The following is a 26,461-nucleotide window of genomic DNA, read 5'->3' as shown; positions in this document are numbered from 1 at the left end:
AATTGTACCACTAGTTGGGGGTAATTTTTACACAGTGTCCCTTTAAGACGTTATGTTTTTAAACATAACTGCTCCGCCATCGACACATTCGCCCAGGTAAGACGTTATGTTTTAAACATAACCGCTCCGCTGTCGACAAACGCTCCCAGGTATCACGTTCTGTCTATACACTGTAGAAATTGCGATAAAATAAGGGAAGAGACAATTTCTCTGCTCGACAAGCAACGGCGGGTCGTTCATTTTGTCATATAAAAAACATTAAATTCAAACATCGCACCGACCGGCATATCAACACAGAAGTCCAGTGATTCTTAAAGAGCCAGTGTCCCTATAACACAGAACGAAAACATGTCAATAACACAGTATTGTGAATTATGTCTATAGAGTCCTTCGCAAGACTACACATTGTTGCTCAAATGTAATATTACCCAGCTCCTTGAGCCCCCCCAAATGTCTATATGATATCCCCCTCTCCCTCCTGCGGACGGTTTTAGTTTGTTTTATTTTTCTTAAGTTTTGTGTGTATGCTATGTGTGACGGCTACTGCTGCCTGTCTTTGCCAGGACGCTGGAAGAGATGCTGAATCTCAATGGTGATTATTATTTTCAACTAACCAATAGTAGTTGCCATGCATTTTAAAATGTCAATGCACTTTTCAGCCCTGAACAGTAAAAGCTATTTCATAATTGTATACTACACTTTCCATTGAACAGTTACCCGTTACCATAAATTGACTAACCATAAATTGACTAACACGTGTTAGTCCTGATATTCTCCTGATAGGCCGTATGTGTGAATAACATATCCTGATATTTGTACCCCGAAAATCTCCTGAATAATACCCCTGCGGTAGTATTTTCTCTGTAGGAAATGTAAATGTCCTTATGTGAAAATGAGGAGTAGAAAGTCGGTATTTCTCACATCACTTTCGTGGACGTGTTGATGACGCTTCTGCAAGTCAGACTGTTGCCTTTTGTTCGCTGTATGGTTAAAAAGAAAAATGTTGGCACTGCTTTTAAGAGTCATTTGTGGTGAACGAATGTTATATGTTGTAAAATTATAGGCAAAATGTTATTATATTATGCGCTCTTAAATTTGTTACATTATCGACTATGGGTTTAATTACAACCAGAGGTTGAGCGCGCGCAAACTCAAGTTCATATAGGCTAATGCATCTACATATGAGAAAGTTACATGAAAGCTGCAGTGACTTTGTGTGGGGTGTTTCTCTAGTCAGGGGGAAAGAAAGTGTTTGGGCAACATGTGATAAAAAAAAAAAAACTCGCTTTGAGCAAGCAAGGGGATGTTTACAAGCGGCGCCCACCACACAGGACACGTTCAAATGACAAGCGGTGCCAGCACCTGAAGCGTTAAAGTGGTCTCTGCTCTAAAAAAGTACAAGTGAACGGGGCGGGGCGGAGGGGAGTTCTCTAGGGAGGGAAGTCGAGCGGGGAGTCAGCTGGTCAGTGTGAAAGTGAATTGAAAGAGCCAATGCGAGTGCGAGTGTGTGTGTATGTGTGTGACAGAGTGTGTATGAGTCACAACCTGAGCACTTTAGTACTTTGGAGTTTTGTTTTTGCTGCGATTGTATAGATTGTGTATTTTTGTGGACACGCTCCTCTCAACGACCCGGAATCAAAGCGTGCCACGGCTCGGGTGTCATTCGTCGTGCTCCAGCGTTCCCGAGGTGAGTGTTGCTATCTCTCTTGCGTCAGAAAAAGCACGTTGTGCTGTGTGGGTGTATGTGTGTGTTTGTGACGGGGTATATGGCTCAACACGCGGATTCTGTTGTCATACATTCGCGTTTGTCAATAGTAGCCTGATGTTCATGTCGCTCTACGAGGGGGGCAAATAAATAGTGTGTGGACATGAAAGGGAGGAGTGGTGGGGGGCATGACTTTTGCAAAGGTCCGATCCGTTGCAAACGTCATCCACCCAGCATGAAGTTCTTAGGACAACCTTTGGTAGTGAGGCTTAACCAGCTCCCAAAAAAACATTACCAGTAACAGTTATATAAGTGTATCTACTAGTTGTTGTTGTTGTTTTTTTTAACTCTCCTTTAATACCTCCCCACTATCTGACGCAACTGCAATTTATAGATATTGGAGTGGCCAAGGAGCGCGCACAATCTGTTTGGGTCGGTCTGTCTGTCTGGCGTCGACACCGGATTGTCTTGTCATAAAAGTCGATTGGCTGTAACACAATGCTACTCTCAGCACGCCGCTCCACTTCCGTCCTCCTCCCCGCTGCCCTGCTTGCCTCGAAGTCTCTTGAGGATGTGCTTTTGTGGAAGGCTGTAATGATTCCTGTGCAACTGTATACCTACCCTGAAAAGCAACCAGCCACAATGCACGCACGTCAGCGAGCACTCAATCACTCAATACAGGTTTGCAGGCCTACCTAACTTCAGCTGGCATGGCCTTCCTCCAGCCCCTTGTGACATATTAAGTGGCTACCTGTGTCATTTTATTGCCCAAATAATCTATCTCTTGGTGACTCAATTTCACCAATTTAAGCTCAATTTACTATTTTACCAATGTCAGCAGATGTCACAAACTTGGAGCTTTGCTACAGACAGACAGACAGACAGACAGACAGACAGACAGACAGACAGACAGATAGACAGACAGAGAAGAAACAATTTCAGCCAACAGAGCAACCTAAAGATAGCCGAGTGTCAATGGAAACGGTAATTAGAGAGAGAGAGAGAGAGAGAGAGAGGGAGAGAGCGCCAGGGAGACGAACAGAGAGAGGGAGATTGTTAACCCACCGGTTTCACTTATGTACCGACTGAATCCATCCTCACAGTGGCAGGAGAGAAGAAAAGCTACAAAACTACAAGTGTCCGACAGGGGAGGTGACCAGTGAGAGTAATGGGTGGTAAGAGAGAGAAAGAGGGAGAGAGTTCGGTCTGTAGAGAGACGGCATATCCATGGTGGAGTAGTGTGCGGCAGCCCGGAGGCTAAGTTTAGCAGCGACCGCTCACGGCCCCCTAGCGCCTTATCTCAGTGCGTGAGCCAATCCTCGCACAGTTGATTGGGGAACATGTTCCACAGCTAAAAAGACAGAAAAACCCTAACACACACAAACAATCAAACACGCATTTGTACCATAACTCTTGTTTCTCAATGGAGATGATACTTTCCAGTGCTAGGAGTGTGTGGGACTCTTCCCTAAGCCTCATCCTCTTTGCCTGGAGGCTTTACTGTTTACACTTATTTGCTGTGTGTGTGTGTGTGTGTGTGTGTGTGTGTGTGTGTGTGTGTGTGTGTGTGTGTGTGTGTGTGTGTGTGTGTGTGTGTGTGTGTGTGTGTGTGTGTGTGTGTGTGTGTGTGTGCGCTATACAATTGGGTGGATTTGACACTCGCTTCACCTTTGACCTCTTTGAGTTGAGGAGGGGGGGTTTGGCTTTCTTGGTGGGTTTGACGGAAAGTCCATTCACCACTAGTGGCTTATTCCAGGTAAGCAGAGACGGGTGGATGCAGTGATTCCCTGCAGAGAAGGCAGCACCTGAAACAGAGAGGGGGAGAGAGAGCGAGAGCACCATGGCTTTAGCAGGATGTCCAGACTACTTCCTGCCGCACCCAAACTACCAGGTAGGCGATATCACAAGCTGCCTTGAGTGTGTTCCTTATTGTGTACTAGTGGGCTAGGAGCCAGCTGCAGCAGTTGTTGGGCTGGTACTGCGACATAAGTGATGGCTACACTCCACACATAAGGGCAGAAGTAATAGTCTTTGGCCCTAAAGGAAAAATTCCCACCCCCCACACCCCCTCCAGCCCATGTCAGTTGATGCCCTTTTGCCCTCTTTGCCTTCTCATAATAAAGTAGGCTAACTAGCTCGGCCTCTCACATAGGCTTCACAGGCTCCCTAGCTTTCCTTGTGAGAAGGTTTCCTTTCTGCAAACACATGGCTCACAGATCTGCAGTCCCGACGCATGTTAAATGAATGCTGCTTTCAGGAAGGAACCAAACTTTCGACGGATGGACGGTAGAAGTGTGAAGAGAACAGCTGTGTGAAGAGAACCCCCCCCCCCACTAGTAAACCTGGTTATAATAAGACACAACATGTCTACACCTCAATGTCCCCATGGGGTAGAATTCAGATACGTCTTCGTACGTCTGTAGTACGTCCATCGAAGTCAACTGTGTCCCTGGGGTCTTGTTAAGAAAACGCCCAAACACAATGCTCAAAGAGCGTTAGACGACGTGGGGCCGTGGCTTTGCTGCCAGAGAGTCCTGGTTGCCTTTGCATGAGATTTGATTCCATTCTGTCGGCTTGGCGAGGACCAGGAGAGGCAGGTGGGTGGTGGGGGGAGGGTGGTGGTGGTGGTATTGGCCTAAGCTGCCCGTTTCTTCCTCTGCTCACAGGGTGTTAAATCACACCGCCTCCCGTCAGCGGCTTCGGCTCCGTTTGGCAAATGTTTTGATTTCTGGTCGAGCGTTATTCAATTTTGCACCACGAGGGCTGCAGAGAGCAGATAATAGTATTAACCCATTGAAAAAAGTAAGCCCTCCTCCGGCTCCCACATTCCAGCACCCAGTTGTGTGGAGGTGGGTGGTGGTGTTTTGTGGGTAGGTTGGTTGGTCAACCAGTGGCCAAAGCCTATCCTATGTGAGGCGCAATGGCAGAGTGTTCCTAGACGTTTCGGATTTGCTTCAAAGTGGGTCAACATAGCAGGACAGGGAACGTGTGTGTGTGTGTGTGTGTGTGTGTGTGTGTGTGTGTGTGTGTGTGTGTGTGTGTGTGTGTGTGTGTGTGTGTGTGTGTGTGTGTGTGTGTGTGTGTGTGTGTGTGTGTGTGTGTGTGGTAACAAGAGGACAGCCCAGAGACCCACTGCGAGACAGTTGCGTAACCCTATACATGACGGTGGGGATGTTTTGGAATGTGGGCGCCGGTCCAGCGCCGTCTCAGAACAGGGAGTCTGGCCATCGGCCAGCCGTGTCTTGCATCGGGAAAGGGGGCACAGAGAGTATTTCTCGTGCCCCAAACCGCAAAACCCACCGAGACCCCCGTGTTTTGGGCGTGCGGGTTTGTCCGCCCGTACGCTTGCGTTCAATACAGCGCCGTGGTTCACCCCTCGCGTGGTAACTTTCGATGACAAAGCGGCCGTGTTGGTGTTCCGTCTCCCCCTGGGTCGTACACGTGGAACACTAGTTAATTTGGGTCATAGGTTACGACTGTCAGCAGCAGTTGCCAAGGAGACCAGCGTGCCCGGTCTTGTGCTTGTGCTTTCTAGTGAGGAAAGCACATGAGTGCTGGACTCCAGGAACGAGAGAGAGCGAGAGAGAGAGAGCGAGAGAGAGAGAGAGAGAGGGGGGGAGAGAGAGAGGGGGGGAGAGAGAGAGGGAGGGAGGGAGAGAGAGAGAGAGAGGGGGGGGAGTGTGTTGAAATTCTTAGGGGTTGATGCTCAGGGCTACACTTTGGTTGTAAGAGTGTGGTTATATAGTCACTGGGTTAATGCAACACATACTAATGATGTGAATCCTCACACATCCTACAGTCCATCCTGGACCGGCTGAACGACAGTGCCACACATTTAACCCTGAAAGGTAGATTTGTCTGTGGTGTGAGTGTGTGTGGTTCCCATCTCCCAAGATATCCCTGACGTATCCCGTGGGGTCGATCACCGGGCCTAGCTTTATAGAAAGTTTGCCCGCTGGCCTTCGCTCGCTATGGTTTCTGAGCAGCCTCCTGCCAAATACTGCAGTTTATGTGGTATGATGTCTTAATTGGCCGGTAGGTTAGGCTCCGTATTGAGGAGGGTTTTCTCAGTTCAGTCCACAGCCAAGTCGCCTTCCTTGGAAAGTCTTTGGCCACTGCTTCCCAGAGCTATAAATCTTCTTCTTGGCTTTTATGGATGTTTTCGGAGCCTGTGTGTGTGTGTGTGTGTGTGTGTGTGTGTGTGTGTGTGTGTGTGTGTGTGTGTGTGTGTGTGTGTGTGTGTGTGTGTGTGTGTGTGTGTGTGTGTGTGTGTGTGTGTGTGTGTGTGTGTGTGTGTGTGCGTGCATTTGGACCTCTTGGCACGCGCAGTTCTTGGAAGTAGTACATCCACGTTCCCGTTTTTCCTGGAAAAGTAAAGATTGAAAATAAATTTGACCCCCTTTTTCAGCACTCGCTGCGCTCACACACACACACGTACAGCTTCACACGCACACACCCCACATAATCCCCATCCAAGCAGTTCTAGCCTCCAGGCTGCCTCAAATAAGATGATGTGTGCAACATCACATGTGCAGGCGTGCATGGGTGTGCATGTGCAGACCTGCATGCATGTCTGTATGTTTTCTAGGCCTGAGATAACAGATAACAAATATCAGATGTGCCCTATGGCAAAGACTGAAACAATTTATTTCTTATCCCCCCCCCCTACCTCCACGTTAGTGAAACTTCCTGTATAGGACTTAGAAGGTGTGTGTGTGTGTGTGTGTGTGTGTGTGTGTGTGTGTGTGTGTGTGTGTGTGTGTGTGTGTGTGTGTGTGTGTGTGTGTGTGTGTGTGTGTGTGTGTGTGTGTGTGTGTGTGTGTGTGTGTGTGTGTTGGCGACTAGGTGTGTGTTTCCCCTTTTGAAAGGCTGCAGTGTCGAAGGGTCACCGGGTTAGGGCTGCGTCTGCTTAACCTTCTCCATGCTGGATGAGCCAGCAGAGAGAGAAAGCAAAGGCTACTGCATGGTTTCCAATGTCTCTCGCTCTTTCTCTATCTCAAAATAGCCTGTGAAGTGTCTGGTTAATGTAGGACTCCCAACATGGTTGGTCACATGATCTTTTGAGCGAGTGATGAATAATGTGTGTGTGTTTGTGTTTGTGTGTGTGTGTGTCTGTATGGTGTTTAGGAAGCAGTGGATCGGACTCCTGCTCACAGGCCAGAGGAAGGTTTTCAGCGCACAGACAAGCGCACCCATCATCATGGTAAAACTCTCTCTTTCTCTGTGGCTCTCTCCTCTCCCTCTCTTTGTGTCTTAGTCTCTCTCTCTCCTCTCCTTCTCTCTGTCTGTCTGTCTGTCTGTCTGTCTGTCTGTCTGTCTGTCTGTCTGTCTGTCTGTCTGTCTGTCTGTCTGTCTGTCTGTCTGTCTGTCTGTCTGTCTGTCTGTCTGTCTGTCTGGCTCTCTATGTCTCTCCTCTCCTTCTCAATCTCTCTCTGTCTATGTCTCTCTCTGTCTATGTCCCTCTCTGTCTTGGTCTCTCTACCTCGCTCTCTCTCTCTATGGCTCTCTGTGTCAGCCTCTCTCCCCCTGGGAAGTGGGTCGTCTGCTCGGCTTGCTGTCTGGTGGGGTGTGCGTGCGTGTGTGTGTGTGTGTGTGTGTGTGTGTAACTAGGCCACAGGTCTTTTCTGCATGAGGCACAGTCGGAGGTGCACATGTGCCCTGCAGCACTGAAACACTGGCACTGCGGTGTGTGTGTGTGTGTGTGTGTGTGTGTGTGTGTGTGTGTGTGTGTGTGTGTGTGTGTGTGTGTGTGTGTGTGTGTGTGTGTGTGTGTGTGTGTGTGTGTGTGTCCCCAATGCTTGTCTGAATGTAGGATTTGCCTGACTATTGTTCACAAACCTATATAAGTTTTACCCGGGAATTCACTGCAATAATTTGTTCCGCTATATTATTTATTATGTTTCAATGATCACGCCAATGTTCTAACAGAAGTTGAGTATTACCAGATGATATTAAGTAACACATTTGTTCAGAGGGCAGCTTTTCTCCTGCACTATGCAACTATTTATTAATAACAAACAAATTTGAATGGTCTTGAACACACAGTTTTTCTTTGTTTTCTCCGTATCACCGCACTGCATTCCAGAGCTATTTTGTTGTGTGGTACCTGTACAGGTGTACCCTGCGGTGTGTGTGTATACAGGTTTACCTTGTAGTGCACCTAGAGCTGTACCCTGCGGTATGTATACGGGTTGGCCTTGTGTTTCCAGGAGATCTCCTACAGAGATTGCGTGCACCGGCTGAAGAAAGAACGTGCTGTTTCCTTTGCAGCGAGAGCTCTCGTCCTCAGCTGGAGGGAAAAACCAAACTGAGTTCCAGTTAGGAAGGGAGAACCGAAAGGGGTTTTAAAGGCTAATGGTGAGTCGGCTCGGCTAGGCGCCGGGCTCCGGCCCCGCTCCATCAAACGGACTGCAGTGCATAGAGGGAGGGGCTAGGCCAAGGCCAATCCCAACCAGGAAGTGGCTAAGGGGTCTTCTTGGAGGGTCTTCTTGTCTGGATTCAGATATTTTCCTAAGGCTTGATTCCTTAGGCATTGAGCGTGAGCCGCGATCGTTTAGCGTTGAGGTAAGGATCAAAATTGGGTTGCTAGAGATTGGGACAGCCCGCTGTTGGGGCGTCATTCAAGGCAACGTCCATGGTTTAGGATCTGGTTCAATCATAACCTTCATATTTGTAGTCGCGTCTTTTTATAAGCGACTAATCCATATGCGACAATGACCAAGGATATTGCTGTTGATTGATGTCTGTTATTTATTTGTCCACTAGTTCATTTGTTGTTTAGTGATAGTTAAATTACTATGTAATTATCGCTCAATTTATGTAGCCTAAAGAAAGTGTTTGTGTGTGTGTGTGTGTGTGTGTGTGTGTGTGTGTTTATGGCTTTGATACTGGGTACTTCCACAGTCCTCCATCAGTGTCGATGTGCATGCACACATGTCTATGTTAGCTCTGCTCGTCTGATTTAATGGTTTTACGATGTTCTTGTTACTGCAGGTGACTCAGTGTCTCAGAGAGTTCTCTCCTCCTGCAGAACGCATGGTGTGTAGTTGAGGCGGTGTACTTTTGAATATACAAAAAAATAGCCCAAAAAAATTATTGGCTATGTAGCCTGAGTCAGAACGGTCTTGACTTTATTCTTGCAATATCGGGAGAAATTCACACTTTACATGTTATAATATAAAACAAGAGGAACTAGTACTACTGCTACTTATACTACTTAAACTACAACAAAGAACTACAGAACTTGTGATCAATGCAAACGACTACAAAAGCTGCTTCTGTCCTTTACAAAGTAAACATGGCTGGATTAGTCCGTCAATATATAGAGTATTAGATGGATTCAAGTGCTAGGTTTGCTATTTTTATTTGGTCTATTAATCATTGACGATTATCCAAACTGCTTGTGTGCACGAAAGTTGAACTGGAAACCATTGGTGACCTATTTCACATGTTTTGTATTTTAGTATCCAGCTCAACATTAAAATCATTTTCAGGACATGGTATAAAATATATTTTGTTTGTGCACTTCCAGACGTACGATTGACCTAGTATCACTGTTTTTGTTGACATTGCAATTAGTCAAATAAATGAGCTACCTCAGGTGGACTGATATAACAGGTTTATCTATAAATGAGTCTGACGATGATAGATAGTGGCCTTTATCACAGGTGGTCCTGATATTGTACACGGACAGTGGGCACATTTCAAACTGAACTCCAGTGGGGCAAACGGCTGGAACATGGAGCAGGATGGTTCGCCTCGTGTTGCTGCGTGGGACACCACGGAATCTAGCTCTTCCAGTTGATCTCCAAATGGATAACGGTGAAATTGGGTTGCGTGTCATTAGTTATGTCCCGTAAAGTCTGTTCATTTCCTAGATGCCTCGTGAGGAGCTACTTGCGCTGCGGCGCCAGATCATGATACTGATTAACAGATGGTTTTAAGAGGGCAGGAGACACCGTAAAAACCATGTTGGACCGCACGGTTTCATCACTTTTCTCCTTTTACTGGTAGGGAGGGATCGTTCACGAGAGTGACTGTGTGTGTGAGATTGACTGTGTGTGTATGACGGAGTGACTGTGTGTGGGTCAGAGTGACTGTGTGTGTGTGTCTGAGTGACTGTGTGTATGACGGAGTGAATGTGTGTGACCTTTGTGGCTAACCTTTCCCAACCGTCTCTGCCCGTCTCACCTGTCTGCCCGCCTCACCCGTCTCACCCGTCTGCCCGTCTCACCCGTCTGCCCGTCCCACCCGTCTGCCCGTCTCACCCCTCCACAGATGATGACGTGGACCTGGAGCAGCTGGTCAACGAGATGAACGCGTCGGTGGAGAGCGTGCACGCTGCGGCGGCCGCGTGTGCGGACACCGTGCCGCTGCTACACAACGGCCACACCCACCGTCCCCACCCCCCCCACCCCTCCCACCACCAGCAGCAGCAGCAGCAGCCCCGGCCCCGCCCCAGTCTGCAGCAGCATGTCCCGGGGGGCCACAGCCACGCCCAGCGGCCGCTGCCCCAGTCGTCCAGCCGGGGGGCGCTGCCTCACTCACTGCCCATGCAGATCCAGGCCGTCAGGTAGGGAGGGGTCATGTGGGAAACCCGCGCTGCGACACACACACACACACACACACACACACACACACACACACACACACACACACACACACACACACACACACACACACACACACACACACACACACACACACACACACACACACACACACTGCCTCTCCCACACTGTCACTCACTCCCACACACACACTGGCGAATACCATTACTGATAAGAATAACAATGCATCTACAGTGCTGGTTAGGCTATACATTGTTACGGTTCAGGTTGCTGTGAATTCATGTGTGTTTGTCTCCCCCTACAGGCGGCTCCAGGGAGAGCACCAGGTCCGTCCGTCCTCGCTGCCTGCCATCCCCAACCCCTTCCCTGAGCTCTGCAGCCCCTCGGGTTCCCCCATCCTCAGCCCCATCCAGATCTCCGACAACCACGTAAGCACAGCCACATGGAGGGGACAGGCTGCCCTAGCCGTTCCTATAAGAGGCTAGTAACCTGCTCATGAAGGAACAAAGTATTTAACCACAATGCCGGCAACATCACGTCCGCCTCATTACAATACCGTGTTTTTCTCTTGCTTACTATTAATTTTTTATTTTTGATGCTCTGTTTTGTTTTCAACTTGTGTTTTTTGCTTGTGTTGGGTTTAGTGTGTGCGTGTGCGTACGTGTGTGTGTGTGAGTGTGTGTCACTGGAAGACAAATTAATCTTTCAAGAGAACAACTCATTACTCAAAAGACCTGTGGAGCGTTGTGTGGGGAGTGCGGAGGGAGGGGGGTCAAGGAATTTGTTTTGTTGCCAACGGTAACCAGGATGTCGTCGCTGTGCCGGAGTTCCGCAGCGAGTCTGGGAACGTTTGGGCACCGGGGCTCTCTGAACCCCTCACACGTACACGCACACGCACACGGACACGGACACAGACGCACACAAACATCACAACACACTATACACGATCAAGGGGCTTTTCCATCCTCTAGGTACGAACTTCCTTCTTCAGGAATGTAGACCTTCTCATGGTGCGTACACACACACACACACACACACACACACACACACACACACACACACAGACACACAGCAGAGTTTGTTTTCACTGACCTCATCTCACATGTCCAGGAGTCAGAGAGTGTGTGTGTGTGTGTGTGTGTGAGAATGCCGACTATGGGTTACATCATGTCGTTCCCAAATCAACCCTAATCTTTAGTTCCTCCAGTGTCTGCTTTCCCTTCTTGGAAACATACCTCTGCTAGAGACATTTCCTCCTGACATTTATTCAAGGTGCTTAACACTGATTTGGCTGTATTTACTGTCGTTTTGGCCGCAATTCATCGTTGAATGTGCGTTATATTCTTTTCATGGCCTTCGTGCTAGCGGCAGAACATTTCATGCAAAACATAAGTGCTGCCCTTTCATGCTAGCTGCCGAAGCGTAAATAACGTGTGTGTGTGTGTGTGTGTGTGTGTGTGTGTGTGTGTGTGTGTGTGTGTGTGTGTGTGTGTGTGTGTGTGTGTGTGTGTGTGTGTGTGTGTGTGTGTGTGTGTGTGTGTGTGTGTGTGTGTGTGTCTCATTGAATGATACAGTTTTGGACGTGAATCAGCCACAGGTGTTATTGAATCAGGGTGGAGAGGACGCCATGTGTGGGCATTCGACTCCGGCCGTCTGGCCTCCTGTCTACATGCTAGGTCCTGTGATAGTCTGTTCCCTGTGAGAGAACGGCAAGCAATAGGTTTCAAAAGTCGAGCTAAAGAAACACAGATTTTCTGATGGAATTATCACTTGCACAGTTTTATTTCGTCCCCCCGATGCATTGTTGCCCTTTTAGTTGTATTCATGTTCAATCCTCTCGCTGGGTGTTCTGTTTCATAGTGCTTGGTCCTCCACTGGCCTGGGAGCGCTACGTAGCGCATGATATTGGTCTTAGTTTGGGCAGAGCTGTGTTGTAGACCAGACAGAATCTCACGCACTCCTCCCTCTACTCTTCTTCCTCTCTTCTTATACACTCTGTTCTGTTCCATACCAGACAGAATCATTCTGTTCCCTCCTGCATCTGGGAGTACCAACATTCCTCGCTAAGCTACCATATTTTCTCACCCTTCTGGCTCACACGCTCTCCAAGAGAGTGGGGGGGGGGGGGGGGGGGGGGGGGGGCGGGCGCGGGGGGGGGGGGGTTGGTGTGTGTGTGTGTGCGTGCGTGCGTGCGTGCGTGCGTGCGTGCGTGCGTGCGTGCTAGAGCTCTGGCCAGGACCCCCTAGGGCTAAGTGTCCTCTCCGTGGAAAGGCTACCTTAACCTGGGTGTCCAGAACAGTCTGCAGTCCTGGCTGTCCCTGTCTCACGGCCCCCCAGCCAGTCAGAGTGGAGGAGCCTTCCACACGCATACGTACACACGCACATATGGACACCAGGGCTAGCCCTAACGAAGGCATCAGAGGCATTTATGGATCCTTTAGTTTATTATTGGAGTGGTTTCGGTTGTGGTTGGGTTGTGTTTGTGATGCGCGATGCTTTGTCGTGAGCAAAGGGATGTGTGTTTGAGCTGTTCAACAGGTCAGCGCTCAGGTCTTTCCACCCACAGAAATCATATGAATTATCGTTAATAACTTTTCAGTTGGTACGATTTATGCAGAGCACAGATGTGGAAAAAAATGTCCTTGAAATGAAACAAAATCTACTCGATTACAGCAAACTTTATCATAACACTTCAACAACAATTGGACTGTGAGAATCATGGCTGAACCCAGATGACTTTACTTTCCTTCCCTCAGAACCTTTTTCTTTTCTGTTTGTTGTAACCTTTTGGAAGACCACTTCTGAATCCAGCTCAACGCTAAACAGGCTTTCCAATCCAAATTGAGCATCCCATACTTAAGTGTGTACCATTTACTGGTCTACTGTTAATATTTTTTGCACAAACCACTGTGTCATGGATTTCTCCATGACACAAGTTGAGTATGTAGAAGACGAGTCTTCTACAAGTTGATGGCTGTATTATACTACATACTACATACTAAACTTGGATAGTATGCTAATATGGATGTTCAGATGTGGCCCTGGTATGGAACTGTGTCTGCTCTTATTTGGTTTATCACCCTGACGTGCCGCAACATTGACCCCTAGAGGATGAGTCTGGACTGACAGACTAGAGCTCTGCATATTTCTGTCAACCGGGGGCCTTAACCAAGATTCTGAATGGAACTCTCTTTTTGTTGTGAACCAAGGAGTGGGATCTCACCTGGTGATGGGACACACACACGCACACACACTACCTTCCCCCACGCTCTTATTTCACACCAGGGGTCAGAGGGGAATTTTAGCTGATTGTCTGTCACCCCTGATTATTGTTGACCTGTAATAACACACAAAGTAATCTGTAGTCCACTTGCCCGAGAGATTTATGGCCCTCTAAACCCATCATGCGATAAACACACATTTCTTTTTATGTATGTCTTAAAAACTCAGTCAATGTCACGCCAGTGTAAAAGCTGCAGTCCATCTCCTTAGTCTGTGACTACAGACACACGTGTTTGTGTGTGTGTGTTTGTGTGTGTGTTGTAGCAGCACTCCATGATGGCAGCCGCTATGGTATTTCCCTCCCATGTGAGCGACTCCGTTGGCATCCCAACTAAAACCAGCCGACCTGTACTAAAGAACCCAGCCACCATTCCTCCATGACGGGAATCTTATCAGATCTCGGTCTCGAACTTCTTCCGGGAATGCCAGGGAAATCATCCATTCGCCAGCAGGTTCTATGACCATCCTGGCAGACATAGATTTACACACGCACCCTCACACGCACACACGTGAGGGAAGAGATATGAGGAACCAGCCGTTGGCCGTAGACGGACCAGGATGGATGGACGCATCAGGGGGTCATGTGACCGGCTAAATTGGACTGATGAAGTGAATCAGAACTTCTGCCAGTGTCTGCTGGTTCCCTCCAGAGCTGATTAGTCCTGCCGGCAGACGGCCAAACCTAATTTGGGTGTGCGTGTGCGTGTGTGTGTGTGTGTGTGTGTGCGCGTGCGTGCGTGATATACTCATTTAGTATAAACGGTTTGGTGTCTGTTTTTGACTGTATTTATATGTATACGGTGTGTGTGTGTGTGTGTGTCCTTTTGTTGTGTGTATATATTGCTACAACTGAGGAACTGCCTGCCCAGCTTATTCAATATGACCCATGATGTGCATTGTGAGCATAAATCCATGCTCATGCACATAGTGTGTGTGTGTACATCTGTGTGTGTCTCTGACATTTCTGCTGCAGACTGTGTTAGGGCCAGCTGGGTTGCTCATTCCACACATGAGGCTGGTTATGACTCAGTTCAACATAGCCAACATTCCTACCAAGCTTCCTTTCCATGTCTTTTTCCTTCGCTAGCTCCCTCTCTCTCTCTCTCGCTCTTTCACTTTCTCTTTTTTCTTCTCTTCTGCCACCCCTTCCTCTCCCTCTTTGTGAATGTATTCTTCCATCAAAACCCCTCTTTTATTTCTGTGTATGTGTGTGTCCGTACTCTTGTACAGTTGGCACTGTGTGTGTGTGTGTGTGTGTGTGTGTGTGTGTGTGTGTGTGTGTGTGTGTGGCTATATTCATAGTATTGTACCATGTGAGGTACATGGTGTTGACTTCCAAAACAATGCTAATGGGGAACCTCAAATGACAAAGTTTCTGTGTGTGTGTGACGGAAAAAAAAAGAAAACATTTAGTATGAGACGGATAAATTGTTTTTAAAACGATCCCTCAGCTCAATTGAAATGTATGTGTGCGTGTTTATAAAAAGAGGTTGGTGCAACGTAACTCCTCTGAACACTTCCACACTGGGTTAATCCATATGCTGAGTGGGGAGGGGGGATGGGGAGGAGGTGTGTGTGTGTGTGTGTGTGGAGGAGGTGGAGGAGGTGGAGGAGGTATGGGTGGGGGGAGGGAGGGGAGCCCAGCGGAGACTTACACCACTTGCAGCTCAGCCTTTATCCTGCCCAGCACGAGAAGCAGTGGCGAGCTTGCTCCTGCTCCATTTCCTCCCCCTCTTTTTTTCTTTGTCCTCTTTCTCTCTCTCTCTGTCTCTCTGCTCTCTCTCTCTCTCTCTCTCTGTCTCTGTCTCTGTCTCTCTGTCTCCCCCCTTTTCAATGCTTTTCTACCTCCCCTGTCTACGTTTTTCTTATTTCCTAAACGGCTTCAACTCAAACTCTCTCCTTCTCTTTTTTTCTCTACCTCTTTCGCATTCTCCTTGCCAATCTGTCCCTCCCTCTCTTCTTGACTTCCTGTCCCTTCCTCCCTCCTTTCCCTCTCCTTTCCCTTCCCTCCCTCCCTCCCTTTCTCTCTCTCTCTCTCTCTCTCTCTCTCTCTCTCTCTCTCTCTCTCCGTGCCTCTCGTTCTCTTCCTGCCTACCTCGCCCCCCCCCTTTCTCTCTCTCTCTCCTGCTCCCTACCTCGCTCTCCCCTCTCTCTTCCACTCCCTGCCTACCTCTCTCTCCCCTCCTGCTCTCAGCCTGCCGACCTCTCTCGGTCTGCCTGTGTCACTGAAGATTGTCTCAGTGTGAACATGCCATCGTGCTCTCCAGACTGCTGCCTCTTTCAGGCTGTGGAGGTAAGGCTTCGTTCTTTTAATTTCCGCTGCGCGCTCACGCACGCAGCGGACGTGCACGTAAGGCTACCGTCCGGACAGATCGTTCTTTTTATTGGATTTTTTTCGTATTTTTTCCTTGTATGCTTTTTTTTTTCTCCGCTCTGCTGCCAAACTTTGTCCAACAGGCTGTTGGACTTTGTGAGCGGGGCGGACAGGGTTGGAAGTGATGTGGTCCGGGGGTGTGTGTTAAGTTAAGGGAGAGGAGGTGCTGGAGGTTGGGGTGGGTGGGTGTGTGTGTGGGGGGGGGTGGTTTGGATGTATGTATGTAGCTGTTTGAGTGAGCGACCGTGTGCGTGTGACATCGTTGTCTCGTTGCCCCTGCCGTCCAGTTGGCGGTCTGTGTGTGTGTGTGTGTGTGTGTGTGTGTGGAATACCCCAGGGTGTTTGTGTGCTCACTCTCCGCGCCTCTGCTGCTGCGTTGGTCTTTTTTTTTTCGTCTTCTTCCCTTTTTCTCCTTTCTTCTTTTCCTCAATCTTTTATGCAAGACTTCGGGTAGCGTTCTTTGTTGAGCTTCGTTTTACAAGCTCCCCTCCACTCTAGCCTCGTCTCTTCCTCCTCCTCCTCCTCCTCCTCCTCCTCCTCCTCCTCCTCCTCCTCCTCCTCCTCCTCCTCAGAAGCCCCTTCAATCTTTGTGACTCTGCTCTTTCGTCCACTTCTCCTTCGGCGGACCTTCTGTCACTTTTTGCCTGCCCGTGAAGCTCGCACCGGATAGATTTCCCACAAATGTTCTGCAGTTCCTACTGTTAAGACTGTGGCTGGCGTACGTTTGTGTGTGTGTGTGTGTGTGTGTGTGTAGGGCAAGGGGGGGGGGGGGGCGCATGTGTTTATGTATATATACTTGCAAAGTGAGAGGAGGGGGGAGTCTTTTGATGAGCGCCAGTAGAGCATGTCACTCGTGATATGGTTGGTGATTGTCCAGTGAGTCGGGCGTGGTGTGTGTGTGTGTATATATATATCATACATATCATAATATATTGAAGTTTGGACGGATCTGAACTGCAGCCGTGGAAGGGCCGTTTTCTGAGTTGAAGTGGTTGTACTCTTAAGGACAGAGCAAAGTAGAGAGCGAAAGGAAAGAAACCCACACACAGTTCAAACGTCACTCTTGCCCCTCGGCTAAAATATCTCAAAATGGCGTAACAATGAGAGGGGTGCTTCGGCTGTAAAGTAGATCCACTGACCGCCGCCCGCCAGCGCTTTTTACTCTTGTAAAGCAACAAATAGCTGCTCGTATAGTTGTCTGACGCGGGCGTGTATAGCTGTATTGTGTCCTCCATGGTGGATCCTGTTATCGGGGTGTGAGAGACCGAAAACGTGAAAATGGTGTGTGCTGTCTTGATGTGAAACGTCCGGAGCTGTTTGGTGCACGTACACTTACCGGCTTGCACATATCCTGTAGCTGTGGATTCTCTGCTGCTGCTGCTGCTTGTGTGCTTGACAGAGGCGTAGATGAAGTGATACAAGGGATACATAGAGCGACGTGCATGTTTGTGTAGGTTTCGATTTGGGTTAAAGTGGGCATAAAAAGTGGCGCGAAGCAACTGTGAGAGGGGGGGGGGGGGGGTGGGGGGGTCAAACTTGCGCCTTCCCTGTGTCTTTTTTTTTTTTATCGTGAACTTGAGACTTAAGAGTGGATCTTAAGAGTCCCAAGGGATGTGAGTAGGACATTTTCTTCTTGCCTACATTCATCTGATGGACATGACCAAGAACAGTGTGATGGAGGTAACGGTCGTTCCTGATCCTTCATTTTTCTTGTATCCGTTTCTTTTTACTGACTGCTGGATCAGCTGCAGCATTTTGATTCCAGGCACATGTTTCCTTAACCACTCTTTCAATCGCTGACACGCACAGTACTTTACTCCTGGACGAGTCACTTAAGAAACACTTGGACACGATGTGACGCGACACCACACCACACTTTGTATATTTTGCTATTTTGCTATCTTTGCAGCTCTTTTTACTCTCTGAAACCCGACGTTTTGGACCTCGGGCAGGCCACACGCATTGACCACAACAAGCGTATCTCTGGACAGGACCTCACCCTCTCTCTCTCTCTGTCGCTCTCTGTCCGCTCCCCAGATAGTGAAGGTCTGGAGCGAGGATGGAGCAGGGAAAGTTCTTGAGATCCTGGCCGAAATGACGGCCCGTGACGTCTGCCAACTCCTGGTCTACAAGAGCCACTGTCTGGACGACAACTGCTGGACCCTCGTGGAGCATTACCCCCTGCTGGGCCTGGGTATGTACGCCTGGGGGGGGGGCGGTGGTGGTGCATGCACACGGTGTATGGCCTGGTTGGAGCTAAACCTGTGGTCTGTGTTTGCATGTGTACAAACATACGTTGTGCGTGTATGTTGCTGTATGACTTGTGTGGTCGTGTTTATTTTAAGGGGTAACTGGTCTAAATGAAGCTGTGTGTTTTATAGGTATGTGTCAGTGCGTTCATATTTCTATACTAATATATTTGGTTGTTTTGACGTATCTGTACTGTACAGCGTGTGTGTGTGTGTGTGTGTGTGTGTGTGTGTGTGTGTGTGTGTTCAGAGCCTTGCGTACCATTCATGTTACAGTGTTCGTATTCTCCAGTGTGTGGGTGTGTGTGTTTAGCCTGTGTCTGTCAGTGTGTGCATGTGTGTGAGTTGTAAAGTGTGCACTCTTCATGCCTACCATTACCTTCCCACTGTGAGAGAGAGCGAAAGAGGGAGCGATTACTTCTTTCAGCCAACAATTGATTTGTGTGTTGTGTTTCGGCCATGACTATTTGTCGCGGTGGCCTCCTATCCTCGTCACAACGCGGTATTTTTAGAATCAAAGATTCCTTTGTCCGCTTTGGTGCCTGATCACCGTTTCTGGAAATGAAATAAAATGGGGAGAGAGAGAGAGAGAGAGAGAGAGAGAGAGGAATGTGAGGTTAAGAGAGGAAGGGAGGAGGGCAGGGAGGGGGGGGGGCGGAGGACTGGAGGGACACAGACGGAGGGGGTGGGGCCCTGGCGTCATACCAGAGCAGCGAGGGACCAATAGGAGCCCGCCGTCAGACGAGCCCCTAGACATCCCAGCCAATCCACCTCTCCTTCCCCCGCCACAGGAAATTCCCCTGCTAGCAGCCTGCGCAGCACACGGGCACACACACCCGCATAGAAACACGGGCGCGCACGCACACACGCACGCATTGGGCATGACTGGTTAATCTGGAGAAGAATTACTGGTTAATCCAATCTGTAGCAATTTTGTGCCCATGCACGTAGTCCATTTGTTCCGTACAAACAAATGTAATTCGGCAAATGTACTTCTAAAAAGGGAACAGTGATGTTTGTCGCTGTTCATTTCAATCAAGATGTGCTGATATCGTCTACTTTCATCTTTGACTGAGAATAAGGCATGGCGTAGTGTCAAGGATGTGTGTGTCTGTCCGTGCACTGTGCTCATGACTCTGCTGCTTCCAGCACTAAATACATGACATCATCCTATTGTAATGCTCAGTCTCTCTGCCTTTCTCTTTCTCTCTCTCTCTCTCTCTATGTCTCTCGTATCTCGTTTCTTTTGCACTCTCAAACCTTTTATTCTTATCCTTGGACGCCTATTCCTACCCCCATCCCATAATAATAAAAAAGGCGGGGCCTATTTTTAATCTTTGTCTATCTGACGTTTCTGGTGTTTCGCGTCACTTTCTGTCACTCTCACTCACTGTCCCTCTTACTTACTTTGCCTGTCTTGTCCGTCTGCATGTGGGACGGACGGACGGACGGACGCACTCCCTCACTCATAACCTCTCTCTCTTTGCCTCCCTTTCTTTCTCTCTCAGAGAGGTGTGTGGAGGACCATGAGCTGGTGGTGCAGGTGCAGCTTTCTATGGGCAGCGAGGGCAAATTCCTCTTCAGGAAGAACTTTGCCAAATATGAATTCTTCAGGAACCCCCTGGTGAGTACTGCCCCCCCCCCCCCCGGAGAACTGGAAGAGGTGAAAGGGAATCAGTTGAACACAGCGTCTGATTCAACCACTGCTAGCCTCTCCTAGCCTCCTGCTGCCTGCACGGAGAACGACTGTGTGGTTCCGTGTGTGTGTGTGTGTGTGTGTGTGTGTGTGTGCGCGTGTGTAGTTGAGCCGGGCTAGCTCGCCAACAGGACTCCTGCCATACCGGTGCCCCCCCCCCCCCCCCCCCCCCCCCCCCCCCCTCTGCTCTCGCCCATGTGATTCAGGGTGTGTCAGATCTGGCCTAGGAGCTTGGCGCCCTGGTAAAAAGGGTGCTAAAACACTGCGGCACTATCCATGGCCTGTCAATCAACGGTTAAAGAGCATACTGTTCACCCCCAGCACCCCATCCCTCCCCCTCCTCCCCTCCTGTGCCCCGCCCCTCTGCTGAAGGGCATTACATCAGCGGGTGAGATCATGCCTCATCTGCTCCGGGTACCTATCTAGCTCTCTGTCAATCGGCCTGTCTGTCTGTCTCCTCGAATCCTATTTCTCAGTGTAGCGCGCGCACACACACACACACACACACACACACACACACACACACACACACACACACACACACACACACACACACACACACACACACACACACACACACACACACACACACACACACACACACACACACACAGACACACTCTTAAAGACCTGTTCCTCGTAGGGAAACCTGAGTGCCCACTGAGGCTGTGTCTAAGTGCTTCCCTGTCTCACTCCCTCCCTCTCTGTCTGACCTGGTCTTCCTGCAGAACTTCTTCCCAGAGCAGATGGTCGCGTGGTGTCAGGAGTCCAACGGTTCCATTCCCCCCTCGCAGCTCTTACAGGTGAGAACACGCATAGCAACACGCTGTGCATTCTGTCTTGTATAAAGATAGGACTTTATACAGTACAGAAGAAAAAAAAAGTAAAGTTGGCCAGGAACGGGACATTTCCAAAGTGGGTTCTTAAAACGAGCAGAGATGGTGAAGTCACAATGGCTAAACACGTCATTCAGGTAACACGCGGTGCAAGGGCCTTTTAATGACGCTCGTGAGACCATCACAGCACAGCGCCTCATTGAGTTTCCTTCATCGCAGAACTTCCTGGACTCCAGCAGCTGCCCCGAGATCCAGGGCCACCTCTACCTGAGGGAGACGGGCCGGCGCTCCTGGAAGAAGCTCTACATGTTCCTGCGGCGCTCCGGCCTGTACTACTCCACCAAGGGAACGTCCAAGGTAACCCCCCCCCCCCCCCCCCCCCCCCCCCCCCCTCCCCGGGGGCCGAGCTGGGCGGGGTCTGGGTGGGGGTCGGCGGTGTTGGAACATTGGTTGTGGGGAGGTGATTTAGTGGGGGTTGTGGCTGGGATTTGACACTGTGTACTGGGAAATTGGACAGGAAACTGGTTCTCTTCTCATGCACGGTTCTCCCCCCTGCAGGAACCCAGACACCTCCAGCTGCTGGCCGACCTAGAGGACAACAATATGTTCACGGCGGTGACGGCGAGGAAGGCCCACAACGCCCCCACGGACTACCAGTTCAGCATCAAGGTAGGACTCAGGGGCCTCCCGGACCCCACCCCGTCCCCTCACGCTGTCCCTGCTCATACGGATGGGACCAACACCGGGGTACAAACTGTCTCTGGGGATTCTTTGTAGAATCTCTCTATTGTCGTCTATACAGGGAAGTGTGTGTGTGTGTGTGTGTGTGTGTGTGTGTGTGTGTGTGTGTGTGTGTGTGTGTGTGTGTGTGTGTGTGTGTGTGTGTGTGTGTGTGTGTGTGTGTGTGTGTGTGTGTGTGTGTGTCTTGACCTGTGTCAGAGAAGAAGCGGTGGTTATGCCCTCTGCTCACCTGCTGAGCCAGGATAATCTCTGGGGGATAAGTCGTTACCGGGGCAGGGAATCTGTGACCCTGCACACACACACAGACACGCACACAGACACACACACACACACACACACACACACACACACAGACACACACAGACACACAGAGAGAGATGCAACTGTGCAAGAAACGGGATACGCTCACTCTTGATATCTTTGCACTGGGTCAACATTGTTGGGTATCTTGTCGTCATGGCAACATGAATGAATCTATTCAGCTGCTTCGGCTTAATGGAGAGAACATGACCGATGAGAGCGAGGGGGAAAAGAGAGAGAGAGAGAGGGAGAGTGCCTGACGATGACCTCGACGCTCTGGCACACACTCCATGCAAACTCCTATTTTAGCTCCTGGTTCCGTTTAGCGGCTACCGGGCCCTCACAGGGCCATCTGTCTAACGTGTCGGGGGGGTGTACCCGCTGTCCCTTCCAGCCCAGCAAGGCGAGGAGCGAGTGCAAGGAGCTGAAGATGCTGTGTGCCGAAGACGAACAGAGCCGGACCTGCTGGACCACCGCCTTCAGGCTGCTGAAGGTAGACCCCTCCACAACCCCCCCGCTTCACAACCCCCCTTCAGCCGTCACTCCACATACAAAATGGTCCATTTCGGATCATTTTGCTTTCAATAGAGAGAGACCCATTAACCGGTAAATAATACTAGTGCTATATACATCTGACTTGGTGGTCTTCCTCGAGGAAACGGCCCCCTACCGCGCTTCGCTTAACGCGCTTCCTTTTCTAACTGCTAGCTCCCGATGCCGTGTCGATGAAGCGGTGTGTATGCAAATGTATCTATAGACCGACATGCGGAAACGGTCCAAAATGTTCAGTGGATTAAGCAGATTAATGGTCAATTTTAGACATCCCTAGTCTTGACGTATGGTGTGGTATAGTCAAGCACTAGCGCAACATATTGTCGTACATGTCGTCCATTAACGGTTGTGTTTTGACATGTTGCTATTTCTTGGTCTCTGCAGCATGGGATCTCACTCTATCACAACTACACCGGCCCGCAGTCAAAGAAGACCCCCCTCTCGTCAGTGGTGAGTCTCTCTGCCTTTGATCCACTGTCAGCATTGATCTGATAAACCAACCGTCTGACAGTACAGACTGCAGTGTGGACGTTATACTATGAGCCTGTGCAACCCTTTCACTATATTCTTATCCAAGAGAATATTGTTTGCCTGTGGAGATGTTTTGATTCCCGGCTTTAGGGCGTCAGGAGCATGTCCTGTGTGAATGTATGTAGTGCTGGTCTTTCTTGAGCCGGTCTCATGGCAGCTTAGGCAAGAATGCAAAGCTGTGAATACAGCAATTTAGAGGTCCTTAAACGTACTTAAAGAAAAAGTACATTCAACAATCTGCAGTACATCATGTTCCCCCGGCTCTTAAAAGTAAAAACCACGGGATATAATCAAGACAGGAACAAGTTACACTTCAGAACACCATGGAAAGTCGAGCTTGACACGTACATTACATGTCGGTAAGCAGGTGATAAGCGGCTTTGTGCAGATTTTCCTCAGTGATTTCCCTATGAGAATACGCTGCATGCATGCATTTGCTTGCAGCGTATTGAATCCCGCCAAGTTGACTCGTGTCGCCTTTGCTTGGTTCAATATGCTGGGCTTGAGCTAACAAGAAGCTAGTGGCAAAAAGTGTTAAGGGAGGCCAACCCAACATCTGGGGTCATTGTACTGGGTGAATGTCCTTCCAAAATTCCCACCCTGCTTATCGGTTGGTACTTGACCAAAGGCGTTAACATTGCAGATTTATATAGATATGATGGATAGATATGATAGAGATATCTATAAATCTATCTTGTCATTGTGACAATCCATGAGCCTTGTCCAAATGCTCCGGGGCTGGGATGTGGTAGCATCCTGTACGAGACCCCCAGCCCCCCCCCGCCACCCCCCCCCCCCCCACACACACACAGACACACACCCTTTCTGAAGGGCTTGTGTTTCTCTCCGGCAGACAGGATTTGTCTCACCCCGGTGACTAGTGTCTGGTCTGCCTCACCTCTGATCTCTGCACTCCCATCCTCCCCCCCATCCTCCCCCCGGCCACAGCATCCCCCGCAGCGAAGCGTGTCGGAGAACTCCCTGGTGGCCATGGACTTCTCCGGGAGGACGGGCCGGGTCATCGACAACCCTGCTGAGGCCCAGAGCGCCGCCATGGAGGAGGGACAGAGCTGGAGGGTGAGGAGAGGGGGGGGGGGGGAGGAGGGAGGAGAGAGGGGGAGGGACAGAGCTGGAGGGTGAGGAGGGGGGGAGAGAAGAGAGAGGAGAGAGGGGGAGGGACAGAGCTGGAGGGTGAGGAGGGGGGGAGAGAGGAGGGAGGAGAGAGGGGGAGGGACAGAGCTGGAGGGTGAGGAGGGGGGGAGAGAGGAGAGAGGGGGAGGGACAGAGCTGGAGGGTGAGGAGAGGGGGAGGAGGGAGGAGAGAGGGGGAGGGACAGAGATGGAGGGTGAGGAGAGAGGGGGAGGAGGAGGGAGGAGGAGAGGGTGAGGGAGGAGAGAGGAGGGCCAGAGCTGGAGGGTGAGGAGAGGAGGAGAGAGGAGAGAGGAGGGACAGAGCTGGAGGGTGAGGAGAGGGAGCTTGAGGGTGAGGAGGGAGGGAGCTGGAGGGTGAGGAGAGGGAGCTTGAGGGTGAGGAGGGAGGGAGCTGGAGGGTGAGGACAGGGAGGTAGGGGCAAGAGAACTGGAGGATGAGAATAGGAGAAAGAGTAGCCGAGGGTTAGAAGGAGACAAGACCAGGGAGGAAGGAAGGAAGGAGGAGGCGGGAGGCAGGAAGGCTTGATGAATGGAGGGAGGGAGGGAGGTGGAAGGGAGCGAGGAAGGATAGAGGCAAATAGAGGAAGAGGAGGGAGAGTAGCAGTTGATTCTTTAAAAAATGAGGCCCCATGGACTTGACCTTCAAGGTGTGTGTGTGTGTGTGTGTGTGTGTGTGTGTGTGTGTGTGTGTGTGTGTGTGTGTATGTGTGTGTCCCTGCATGTCCGTGTGCGTGCATGTGTGGAGGGCTTAAGTAGAGGGGACCTTTTATGTGCGGGGGGTGTGATTGTTTATGTTGGGTCTTAACGTTGACCCCCACTGACCCCCGCTCTCCTTCTTCTAGAAACGGAGCCAGCGTCTCAACGTCCTGGGCAGCCCCGGTCCCCTTCACACCCCCTCTCTCAGCGCAGGTAACCATGGTTACTACCAGCCAGGAAACACAGCCGTAGCAATCAACTCACACAGGCTGTCGCCTTCTATATCCGTACAAGTAATTGGTTGTGTGCATCGGGAACAAAAAGTATGCTTGTCTTAAGAGCAGAGGTTTATTTTCCTCTCCAGATCGAGATGTTCTTGACATTGTCATGCATACCATACAAATGCCATTTGTAACCCAAGCCTGGATAGGCCTGTCTGGGAACGTCTTTTGAGGAAGACATTTGTTATGCAGAGAGTTTGGGTTGTACTTCATTCTGTTTGACCGGCAAACGTGATATTGATGTTGTAAAATGTCGAGTGCCTACACCAACAATGTCACCTGTAACCTTGGCGACGTACGATGACTTCATTGGTGTAATACGGTACTTAATCTCCGTGGATATCTAGGTGCCATCGCCACCCCTCTGTCAAATCGTCCATTATTCAAAGACCCGTAGATACAATCCTAACGTGTGTGTGTGTGTGTGTGTGTGCGTGTGTGCGTGTGCGTGTGCGTGTGCGTGTGCGTGTGTGTGTGTGTGTGTGTGTGTGTGTGTGTGTGTGTGTGTGTGTGTGTGTGTGTGTGTGTCTCTCAGTGATCCACAGAACCCAGTTGTGGTTCCACGGCCGCATCGTGAGAGAGGAAGCCCAAAGAATGATGGTCCAGCAGGGCCAGGTGGACGGGTAAGAACCCCCTGTCCTGGAAGCGGGCGTCCTTCCTTCTGTCTATCTGATGGTGATCGTCACCGCTGTCCGTGGTGTTGTTTAATGGCTTCCTCCATCCTCTCTCCCCCGCCAGGTTGTTCCTGTTGAGGGACAGCCAGAGCAACCCTAAGGCCTTCGTGCTGACGCTGTGTCACCACCAGAAGACCAAGCACTTTCAGATCCTGCCGGTCAGTCGGCGCCCTCCATATGTCTGTCTTGTTCCCTGATATGTCGGTCTGTCGCTGGTCTGCCTCTGTGTCTGTCTTCTGTCCGTTTTTTGGGGGGAAACTTGGTTTCCTTGCATGCTCTTAGAAGTTGTACAGAGTTTTGCCCGTTGTAAGTTAAATAATTAATTCCACAACTTGGAAATTCGGACATTATGCTTAAAATAAATCAGAATGGATGGCTGTCATCTATTAATAGACAGCTCACTCTCGCTCTCTGGTATGACACTTGGCTACCGCCAGTGCGAGATGCTCAGTAGCCCATTTGAATAGAATTTTAAGCGATGTACTGTCATGAGAAACAAACAAACGCATGTGAAGAGTGAATAATCAGAAAGGATAAAGATGAGAAAAACGGCAATTCTAGCAAAAGTTTGTCACCTATGTCGTGATTGGATAAAAATGTGATCTCTCGCTCTCTCTCCCACTCTCCCTCTCTCCCTCACCCCTCCCTCTCCAGTATGAAGAGGAGGGCCAGGTGTTCTTCAGCCTGGACGACGGTGCCACCAAGTTCACAGACCTTATCCACCTGGTGGACTTCTACGAGCTGAACCGTGGCGTGCTGCCCTGCCGCCTCAAGCACCCCTGCACCGCCGTAGCCTTGTGACACTACCCCCTTCCTGTGACCC

The 26,461-nt window shown here is 49.9% G+C and overlaps 1 protein-coding gene across 2 annotated transcripts; it reads left to right on the top strand.

Annotated features, from left to right (window-relative positions):
* Positions 1–1,436: 1,436 nt before the first annotated feature.
* Positions 1,437–26,461, top strand: LOC130375880 (growth factor receptor-bound protein 10-like). Of its 2 annotated transcripts, XM_056583024.1 has the most exons (17): positions 1,437–1,687; positions 3,462–3,596; positions 6,833–6,908; positions 9,983–10,277; positions 10,580–10,703; positions 17,969–18,125; positions 19,689–19,804; positions 20,605–20,679; positions 20,932–21,069; positions 21,271–21,381; positions 22,148–22,246; positions 22,690–22,755; positions 23,785–23,913; positions 24,830–24,896; positions 25,500–25,587; positions 25,703–25,796; positions 26,293–26,461. In XM_056583024.1, exons 2-17 carry the CDS (start codon positions 3,546–3,548, stop codon positions 26,437–26,439), a joined length of 1,833 nt encoding a protein of 610 aa, XP_056438999.1. In that variant the 5' UTR covers positions 1,437–1,687; positions 3,462–3,545; the 3' UTR covers positions 26,440–26,461. The 2 variants fall into 2 exon arrangements, with proteins under 2 accessions (XP_056438999.1, XP_056439000.1); XM_056583025.1 differs by lacking the exon at positions 3,462–3,596 and having other exon boundaries at positions 1,563–1,687.

Source organism: Gadus chalcogrammus, chromosome 22 (assembly GCF_026213295.1).
Source record: "Gadus chalcogrammus isolate NIFS_2021 chromosome 22, NIFS_Gcha_1.0, whole genome shotgun sequence".
In the NCBI taxonomy this organism is placed as follows: Eukaryota; Metazoa; Chordata; class Actinopteri; order Gadiformes; family Gadidae; genus Gadus; species Gadus chalcogrammus.
The sequence above is the reverse complement of the archived record's forward strand: the minus strand, read 5'-3'. Positions and strand labels throughout refer to the sequence as shown.